A 10,573-nucleotide genomic window follows, 5' to 3' on the forward strand; every position below is an offset into this window, starting at 1 on the left:
CTCAGTACCAAATACTCACAGTACCAACTGTTTGAGCAGCTGCACCTCCTCTCCGTAGCATTGTTTTCTTTATTTCTTGGGAATATAAAGCTGATAGGGGTTTCATCTTTTAACTTTCCACAATTAATGTTTCATAGCACCCACATTTGAGGTGTTGGGTCAAAGGAAGCATTGGCAAAGTACACAGCTATCGCTTTTTTTAGTAAACTGTTTAAAACTACTCATAGAGATTTAATTAAGCATGTTAGTACAGTTCCCCACTACAGTTTGGACACACGTGCCCTTTTCTTGTGTTGTAGTCTTGTGTATATTAGCACTGCACAATATATCGCAAATGTATTGATATCGCAATACCACTATACACAATGTACATACCAGGAACAACTGCTAGGACTGTAGTCGCATGCATTCAAGCTCTTTATGCCTGTAATGTATTGGGTGTCACTTGTTTGATGCAGCTGAAAAGTTAAAGAGGTGGTAAAACAGTCAAGTCATTAAAGAAGTTGTTTCACTGCCAAAACAGCAGACGCCGGCCAGGAGTAACTTTCAAATAAAACCTTGTTGAGAACAAGATGATAGACGACTTATTTTCTGGAGTTCTATATTTGCTATGAACACATGTGGTTTTCCATCCTCTGAGGCCTTCCAACAACCCACTCTCTGATATTCATGTTAATATTATAGGATGAGGAAGGTCAAATCATCATCAGCTGCAGACATGTATAATTGTTTGCCTTTTTACCATTTATTGCATGGGGTTGCACGTTGGTGCAGTTGGTAGCACTGTTGCCTTGCAGCAAGAAGGTCCTTGGTTCGATTCCCGGCATGGGGTCTTTCTGCATGGAGTTTGCATGTTCTCCCCGTGCATGTGTGGGTTCTCACCGGTTACTCCGGCTTCCTCCCACAGTCCAAAGACATGCCTGTTAGGTTAATTGGTCTCTCTAAATTGCCCCTAGGTGTATGAATGAGTGTGTGCTTGGTTGTTTGTGTGTTGCCCTGTGATGGACTGGCGACCTGTCCAGGGTGTACCCCGCCTCCTGCTCATAGACTGCTGGAGATAGGCACCGGCTTTCCTGCGACCCACTATGGAAGAAGCGGTAGAAAATGACTGACTGACAATTTATTGCTGTTGTTAGGTCTTGCAAATTTTGAAAAATATATATTATAAATGCTTGAAAAGTGCTTAAGAATCCTGTACTGTTAGTAGTTCAGAGGTTCCCCTAAACTTCTTTTGTCTGTATAGTCCGGGCACAACCATCGCTGCTGCTGTCGGTGGAGTTGTGCTCTTCTTCATCCTGCTGGCTCTGCTGGTGTTTTATCTGAGGAGACAGAAGAGGCTGAGGAGGAAGGAGACCGTGAGAAGGTTCCTGCAGGAACAGGAGGTGAGCGCTGACGGTGATTGGATCAGTTTTCTGTTGGGTGATTGTGTTTAATCTGCCCGTTTTCTCCATGCAGCTGGTGGAGCCGTTAACACCGAGTGGTGCGTCTCCAAATCAAGCTCAGATGCGAATCCTGAAAGAGACGGAGTTAAAAAAGCTCAGACCTCTGGGTGCAGGTGCCTTTGGGACTGTTTACAAGGTATGTGAACCTCAGGTTATGTTTGTGTTCTTTATGTAAAGATTTAAGATAATGCTTTTTTTAATTGCTCTTTTAGGGAGTGTGGGCTCCTGAAGGAGAACACGTAAAAATACCAGTAGCCATTAAGGTGTTGCGGGAGAACACCTCACCAAAGGGCAACAAAGACATTCTTGATGTGAGTGTAAATCAAATACGAAACAGTCCACATTTGAGGATATTAAAGTCCAGAATCCTCCAGCAGCTCTTGCCTGTTTGCTTCCAGGAGGCGTATGTGATGGCGTCGGTCACCAGCCCCTACGTGTGTCGTCTCCTAGGGATTTGTCTGACGTCCGCCGTGCAGCTGGTCACTCAACTGATGCCGTACGGCTGCCTCCTCGACTACGTCAGGGAGAACAAGGACCGCATTGGTTCTCAGTTCCTCCTCAACTGGTGTGTCCAGATTGCCAAGGTACCCTTAAATGACTCCTCTCTTCTGTTTATTTTCTCTTACATTTAATTTGTCTCTAGCTTGTGGCTGATGGATCTGTGTTTGTGTCGTCGTAGGGGATGAGTTATCTGGAGGACATTCGGTTGGTCCACAGAGATTTGGCTGCCCGCAACGTTCTTGTGAAGAACCCAAACCACGTGAAGATCACGGACTTCGGCCTGGCCCGCTTGCTGGACATAGATGAGACAGAGTATCACGCTGATGGAGGAAAGGTGAGACAGGACTGTGATGGCAAAGCACAACTCAGGCCTTCTGCTTCCTTTGTTTCACTGGTGTTTCTGTATTTAAAGGTGCCGATTAAATGGATGGCATTGGAGTCTATTCTCCATAGGAAGTTCACCCATCAGAGTGACGTCTGGAGCTACGGTTGGTGTTGCTGGGCACTGTTGCATCTCACTCTGTGTGTGCGTGTGCTAGCTTGCTCACCTGGGAGTTGTAGTTCTTCTGCAACTTCTCTTCATGTTGCGTCCTTTTTCACTCTGTCATGATAGCTGCTAGACGAAACATCAAACAAACAAGGCTTCTGCTGCCAAAGCTCCACTAAAGTCTCTTCTTTCTGTGGAAAGCAGATATAGGTTTGGTCGCAAAACACTAGCAACGGCCGTGTGTGAACCTGTCTCACAAGGCCAAGTAAGACAGTGTGTCGTCAAGTGTCCTCTTTTGTCTGCGACGGCCCTAAGTGTATACCGCCATAAGAAGTGGCCATTCTCCTAAACTGAGCAGTTGCAAGGAAAGTGTTAATCAAGGAAGCAGCTAAGAGACCCATGGTAACTCTGGAGGAGCTACAGAGATGCACAGCTTAGGTTGGAGAATCTGCAACTAGAGAGCTATTAGTCACCCACTTCACAAATCTTCTCAAGGGTGCTGGTCAGATGATTGTCACCTACATCATCCTATGTTTAACCACATAGGTGAAACATGGAGGTGGCAGCATTTGGAGGATGCTTTTCTTCTGCAGGGACAGGGAAACTGAGTTAAATAGAGGGCAATCCTGGAAGAAAATCTGTTAGAAGCTCCTAAAGACTTTATGCTGATGTGAAGGTTCACTTTCCAGCAAGACAACCACCGAAAACATACAATACGGCAAGAGTAAAGGCCAAAACATTTTACTTTTCTTAACAGGTGAATTGCAGAACTCCTGGGAGGACCTCATGGGTTCCTCCCACCGCAGCATTTGTATATAACAGTTAACTGCAAACAAACTGCAAGAACTCCCACAGCAGGGCGGCCCTGGAACAGAGAACAGGTTTCCCTCTTCTTGCAGAATATCCAGAGCATATTCATATTTCATTCTAGACCTGAATCCAGATCTGTGGTAGGGCTTAAAAACTGATGGCCACAGATCCTCGGTGTTCAGTCAGATTTAACTTGGTCCAGTAAAATACAGCGGAAATTGAGGCTGTAACATGTGGGGTGCAGACATGTTATCTGCAACTGTGCATCATAAACACTTGATTGTTAGTAGATCTCTGTTAATAAACTAATCTCTGCTGTTTTAACGTCCGTTTCAGGGGTTACAGTTTGGGAGCTGATGACGTTTGGTTCCAAGCCGTATGATACCATCGCGGCGAGGGACATCCCAGATCTGCTGGAGGGAGGAGAGCGGCTTCCCCAGCCCCCAATCTGCACCATTGACGTCTACATGATCATGGTCAAATGTCAGTACGGCATCACTAATTTGTGTTTGTTTTAACCAAGCCATTTCTTTACTGTTCTGAAGGGTATGAGGAGTTCACAGTGTGATTTTCTGTTTGCTTTGCAGGTTGGATGATTGATCCAGACAGCAGACCCAAGTTTAAAGACCTGGTTAATGGGTTTAGTGCAATGGCAAGAGATCCATCTCGCTTTTTAGTCATAAAGGTAAATTTAATTGAGAGAAATGCTGCAGATGTTTAACCTTTGGTTGGCCCCATTCATCTGTACTGTCTTCACAAATCTTTTTTATGTGGCTGTGTTCATGCAGTAAGCATCATAGGAATGAATGCCATTACCTTTGTGCTTTTAATGTTTTTTTTTAATTAGTCTTTTTCCAGAATAAGATTATTTCAAGGACTTTCTCTTACCCACACAGAGTCAAAATTCGAAATTAAGGCTGTCCTTTAACAGCCTGTCTTTTAGCGTGGGTCTGTTGCTGCCTCACGTTGAGGAGTTCAAGTATCTTGGTGCCTCATTCATGACATGAATATGTCTACAGTTACATGGGAACTTCTCCGATCTGTTGTGGTACTGAAAGAGCAGACCCAACGGTCTATTTCAAGAAAACCCTTAAAACTTGAAACATGTAACGGTATTCTTGAACTGGACCTGGTATTGTAAATACTAGCAATAAGAAATGTAAGAAGGAAGATTGGCCAACATAAACAACAACATCTGCATCTTCTTCTTCCGATTGAGGTCAGGACTGTTCCTCAATATTAGTCTTAGGTCACTTGATATATATCCAAAGGGAGGCTTTTAAAGCTCAAACTACTCTACCAACTGTTTAGCATGGTGGTGGTAGTGTTAAGCCGAGGGTCTGTTTCACTGTCAGTGTTACTGGTGCATTGCTCAAGATGGATGGTATAATAAAGACGTAGAACCTCCTCCAAATTCTTCAAATGCTCTTCAAATCAAGAGCTAAATGGTTGAAAGTTGGACCCTGCTGGGTGTTTCAACAGGGCAGTGATCCAAACACATTGAAGCTCGTTCTGAACTGGATAAAGCATGTGACATTCATGCCACTGATGACTGTCCTTACCAGAACTGTGTATTATTCTGTTACCTTTCCCCAGAATGACGATCAGATAAGCACAAGCAAACCAGTGGACAGCCAGTTTTACCGGATGCTTTTGGAAGAGGGGGAAAACGTGGGGGACATGATGGATGCCGAGGAATATCTAGTCCCACAACCGAACGTTTTCCCCAGACCCAGGGCAGAGGAGGCTCATTCCAACGGGCCATCCAGGCACCAATCGTACAGGGTCAGTCTGGGACGATGTCGTTGTTAAACTTTCCCTTCTTATTAATTTAATCTGACTTACAGTTTTAGTTAGAAGGGTTTCTGGTTTCATACACGCAGTTTGGAGTGTCTCAGCAGAATTGCAGCTCAGTTTTTGCTGTTTTCTTAGAGTGCATAACTACAACAGGAGTTTGTCCAGTTGAGATGATGAAAACATTGTTGCTGTTTTTTCTGTGTTAAATGATGCTGCAAATGTCCATAGTTGTAAAAAAGATATCAGTTTAATTTTTGTTGCCTTTAAAGGGTTTGTTCTTTGTGCTTTCCTGCACCAACAGAGCAGAGACCAGGGTCTGGACGTTGAGCCCTTCGCAATTGGTGGTCCTCGGAGCATGTACTCCTCTCTGAGTACTCTGGGCCACAGCCACAACCAACCAATGGGAGAAAGCATCGCTAACGGTCTGTGGCCCCAGTTGGCTCGTAGCATGTCAGCGGAAGGACAGACTGACTCCGTCTTTCTGGAAGTTACTCCGGATGGACACTCGTTGCCCCCATCCAGCCCTGGACGCTACTGCAAAGACCCCACCTACCCCAATGGGAGCCAGTGCAACATGGAAACCGATGGTATTGATGGCTTTCATCATCCTAATCACGTTCATCACTCCCTGCCCAGGAGGAGTCACGCCCACAGTCATAAACACGCCATGCCAGGTGAGTGGAGAGTTGGGGAGAGAATTTCTCAGCCAATCTATAGCTGGAAATGCACAGATAAGAATTTCATTATCTTGCAGCCTGAATGAACCACAGAAACACCAGGTGTATTTCAACCGATCATTGAAGTTCTTACATCTGTTTGCTCGTATGACTTGATTTTAACCACCTCACTGATGATGAAAATAGCAAACTGGTCTTCATTCAGCAAAAGTGTGCATACCAAGGAGTGTTGTTTTCAGTGTGGCTGGGTAACACTTGGGTATGGTGTATATTTTGAGTTTCCAAACAGCATCTCATGGTCACCAGCAGATTTCTCTGTGATTTTCTGCTTTGAATGTTTTCTGACTTTCCCTCTCCTCTGTCCTCACTCTCAGAGTATGTAAACCAGGGGATGCAGGATCCAAGGCCGGTGATTCCCGATCGGCCCACCACTCTTCCACGTAAAGGATCCAGAGTGGACAGACGGCTCCCCAACGGTCTTGGCTCCGGTCACAGTGTTGAAAACCCGGGGGACCTAATCCCCGTCAACTCCATTTCTCCTGCCTTCGACAACCCATACTACCTGGACCTTGGGGACAAAGCCGCTCCTGGTGGAGCAGCGGGAGATGGCTCTGCAGCAGTGGAGACTGATGGGAACATTATCAGACATGTTAACGGGTTTGTGACCCCCACTGCAGAAAACCCAGAGTATCTCGGACTGGCAGAAACCTGGACTGGTCATACTTGAGGAGAAGGAACAGGAACGATAGAAACTGCAGACTGTGTTCTTCTAAGGGAAAATGAAAGAAAGGGAAGACGGTTATTTGTGACTGAACTGAGTGGGATCCTTGTTTGAATCAGAGCACAGTTTGGCCACATCGATGTGGGAGAAGGTGACTATCAAAAATCTTGCTGTTGACCTCTGCACAGTGTAGCATTAACATGGTTTCTGTGACATGTGAATTCATCAACATTTTGGACAGTTCAGTGAAAAACCCATGACAGCGTGACAAAAATCTGATGATAGTAAAAATCATTGACTGGTTTTTGGTTTTTCTTTGTCTTCTTTCATGTTTAGTTTTTTTCCAAAACATATGAAGCAGTTCTTGTATTTTTTTTCTCTTCTCCCACAATCAAAATGAACCATGATATGCATTGAGGATAGTGTTTAGTATTCTGGTCACTTTCGTCCGGCCCTGACGGTCTCTAGTACCCTCAAAGCCATTTTGTCTCAAACAGAGCAGGCCCCTGCAGCCCATCTGGCCTGTGGGCATGCTCCCTGAAAGAAAGGCGTCCTGTATGGCAAAGACAGCAGCTTTGTGCCGCTGTGATGTATGGGGCCGTTGGCGGTTGTGGTTGCAGCTATTACTTTGTGAGGTGCGAGTTGACTTCATAAGCTGTGTAAAATATATTGTTTTATAAGAGATTGACACTCACCTAATTCATGCAAAAATCTCTGCATGTTCCAAGCTTGTGCTGCTCCAGTGAGCTGTTGTGGTGGATATTTCACAGAAGTTGAAGAATTTTGCTTCCGTTTTGGAAGCAAAAAGCAGACGTCTGCTGCAGGATGCCCTGCTCCAGTTGGATAATCGATGCATGGTTCAAATTCCACTCACTGAGAACCCACTCACTTGCCTCCCAGTTAATAATCAGCATCTTTTATTTTTTTCATGCTAATTGGCGTTTGGCTGAGTGGAAAGTCGAAGCCCATTCAATGGAGCCCTTGTCTGACCTCCACGGTCCTTGTTGTCAATGCTTTCCTTACTCCCATGTCCTCAGATGAGAAAGTAGTGACATACTGTACAACTGGCCTTTTTAAACCTTTCTGAGATGAATGTGTAATCCTTGTTAATATTAAAGGATATTATTAGTGGGCGGCTTAGATATTTCCTGAATGTATTCACCCAGATTTCATGTTTAATACGGGTTTTGAAGAGTTTTGTTCCAGAATGACAACTTTAAGATTTTGTTTTTGTTTTAGATTTGAATTTGTCTTTTGTTTTTTTTCTATAACTTGTCAGGGATTTGCTTGTAACGCCTTCAGGTTTTATCAGACTTATATAACTTTTTTATTTTCTATATTACATAGACAATGTATTGATTAGGAAAAAAAAATTACAGATGGAGAGACATGTGTTGTCTGGTAAAGATGTGTAAAAAGCCTAACAAATAACATTAAATTCAGCTTTAATTTGAGTGAATTTATTTAGTGTAGCAGGAAAATATATTTAGAAATAAGTGTTTTTCATAGAGTCATAGGTGGCCGTATTATTGCCTCACCTGCTGCTAATACTTTAGTTAGATACCAATTTAATAAAGTCACTCTGATAAGGTTCACAGGATCTTTGTAAGACAATAAGGCCCATGGCATTACGGATCCTCCACCGTACCTAACAGTGGACACAAAGTTCTTTATCATGTTTTCAGTGTCGTTTCACTCCAGCCCAACCTGGCTTAGTTTTTGCCATGTTTGTTGGTTTTGTGTTTAATAGACACAGTAAGAGAAAACTGTGTTTGTGATGGTAGAACAGCAATGACTTCAATCCTGGCTTGCCCCCAGATAATCAGTAGGCATGTAGATGGTGTACAAAATCTAATATGGTTTATTATAAACTGATTTTTGGAAGTATCAATAACTTTACCTCCAGGGATTTTGTTAAAAACAATTATTTTTATGTTGCTACAGCATTAGAAGATTAAATATTGTTAAGGCTTTTTACACATCTTGTCTGTACCTGTATTTTTATCTGTCATGTTTCTACAATGGCAAGTAAGACCTAAACAACATTTCTGCATTGCTCACATTAAGGTTTGAAAGCTGAGGAAAGTTGAGCTTTGATTTGTTAAAGTTTGCTCATATAAGCTCTTTAGACTATCTGAAAGGTTTTTAAATTTAGGCAAAAAGTCACCTCTGCTGCAGATATTAAGGTTTTGTGTTTTGTTTTTTTTTGTACCATGTTAAATCAAATCTCAATGGTTTTGTCTCTTTGTTAAACATGGCAATCATTTCAGGTTGTTGAATAATCACAAAACGAAGAAAATATTCAATCATTAATCATGAGTTTTTGCAGTGCTGAGGAATTATCTAAAGACTCTTTGAGACCGTCCTGAAGTTCTTTCAATTTGGAGCCTGTTTGTTTTACCAGAACAAGCACAGAATAAATGGATGGTTGATCCAGCGCAGCAGATGAAACATTAACCAAGTAATAATGAGCCCTCTGACAAACAAGATATCTGTAACCTAATCAGAGAAGAAGAAAAATGCAGCCAACAGCAGTCTAAGGTTTTCCAACAAAAGAAATCAATCATTTACATTTTGAAGAAAACATTTTTACTCTTTATGTGAATATCTATATATTTGTATATATATATTTTTACGTTTTACGGTTTTTATGACTGTGACAGGATATTAATAACAACCACTTTATTGGGATTTGTACATGCAACGTTTTTGATCAATCATGTGAATGTTGAAAAGCTATATATGAATAAATTGATCATACAAGCTATTCTGTCCCCCTATACGACTTAAAGCTATAACTTGGTATTTCTTTAATTACTTATTGAGCAAAGTGCTAAACCAAACCTGTTTTCCAAACATCTCCAATCATGGAGACCCAGATCTGCTGCTGGTTGAACTTTTTATAAAATACTCCTGCTCCCTAGTGGCTACAAGTTGCATTACTGTTTAACTTCTAATTTGCAACCTCTGACTTTTTTATTTTTACAAATTAAGTACTTTCTCACCTTCATAGAAAAGGTAGACAGACTTCCTCTAGTATTTTCCCATTCTATTATTGCCAGACAGTTTTTCTGCCTGTTTATGACATGGCAAAAATGTCCATCCTGCTCTAAAGACTTCCACGGAGTGCTGACCAAAGTCATTGGCACCTCTGGTAAAGATGTATAAAAAACCTTACAATAAATTAATCTTTCTCTGCAGTAGCATAATCACACAGCAAAGATTTTAGACAAATCCTACCTTTTTAATTGGTATAAGATTCCCATGTTAAGAGATGTTTGCTTTTACCTAGATTATTGGTGGCACAATTAGTGGTACCCATGCTGTTTACACTTTGTTCAACACCCATTTGCCAGTAAAAGTGCTCTTATCCTTGTACTATAGCACATTTTACAGGGTTGGAGCATACAAAGAGGGAACATTCATTGATTTCTGCTTGATCTCTCTTGAATGTCCACAGGTTGTCTGCAGGAGATGGCCATGGAAGAAGGTTGATTTTTGTGTCTGGTGAACCATTTCTGTGCTCATTGGGCCATATTTTAAGAATTGTTATTCTTCTGAAAGACCTGGTGATGGCCCATTTTCAGTTTTTTGGTAAAAGTGATAAGAGCTTTAATTAAAAAAAACAATATTTGAAAGAGTTCATGATCTCTAACAATTGGCCCCACAGCATCACAGATCCTACACCGTACTACTCAGTGGGCATTATGCACTTTTTCACATATTCGTCTTTTTTTACACGGCAAGTTCAGCTGAAGTTATTGCTGCCATGTTCGTTGGTTTCATAAATCCAATAAAAACTCTACTCTACTGAAGGGGCACTGGTTCTCAGAGTCCATGGTGTGAGGCACTCTAACCAGGTTATCAGGTTCTTTTTAACAGAAACAGGCCCAACGCATCACAGACCTAATTATGCAGGTTTTAGCAATGTTTCATTGAATAATTGCGTTATAATTTCCATTCCATCATTATTTTAGGTCTATTATTCAAGTTAGTAGGTTGGAAACTATCATAATTTACCTAAAATATATACAAAAAGGGAATGTATTCATTCTCATTTTGCTAAAGTTTTATGTTTTTCTTCATTTTAAAACCTAAAAATAGAAATAAAATGGTGGTTGTTCATAGATGACTACAA

General features: G+C 41.8%; 1 protein-coding gene across 1 annotated transcript in view; it reads left to right on the plus strand.

Annotated features, from left to right (window-relative positions):
* The window catches only part of erbb2 (erb-b2 receptor tyrosine kinase 2), a 33,019-nt gene extending 23,817 nt beyond the window's left edge, over positions 1-9,202 (plus strand). Inside the window, exons 17-27 of the mRNA XM_047377273.1 lie at positions 1,244-1,382; positions 1,456-1,578; positions 1,655-1,753; positions 1,841-2,026; positions 2,122-2,277; positions 2,356-2,431; positions 3,577-3,723; positions 3,828-3,925; positions 4,837-5,025; positions 5,339-5,711; positions 6,089-9,202. Of these exons, the coding sequence (XP_047233229.1) occupies positions 1,244-1,382; positions 1,456-1,578; positions 1,655-1,753; positions 1,841-2,026; positions 2,122-2,277; positions 2,356-2,431; positions 3,577-3,723; positions 3,828-3,925; positions 4,837-5,025; positions 5,339-5,711; positions 6,089-6,441 (1,939 nt within the window). The 3' untranslated portion in view covers positions 6,442-9,202. The remainder of the gene's footprint in view (positions 1-1,243; positions 1,383-1,455; positions 1,579-1,654; positions 1,754-1,840; positions 2,027-2,121; positions 2,278-2,355; positions 2,432-3,576; positions 3,724-3,827; positions 3,926-4,836; positions 5,026-5,338; positions 5,712-6,088) is intronic.
* Positions 9,203-10,573: the final 1,371 nt, after the last annotated feature.

The sequence above is a fragment of the Girardinichthys multiradiatus genome, chromosome 10 (genome assembly GCF_021462225.1).
Source record: "Girardinichthys multiradiatus isolate DD_20200921_A chromosome 10, DD_fGirMul_XY1, whole genome shotgun sequence".
Classification (NCBI taxonomy): Eukaryota; Metazoa; Chordata; class Actinopteri; order Cyprinodontiformes; family Goodeidae; genus Girardinichthys; species Girardinichthys multiradiatus.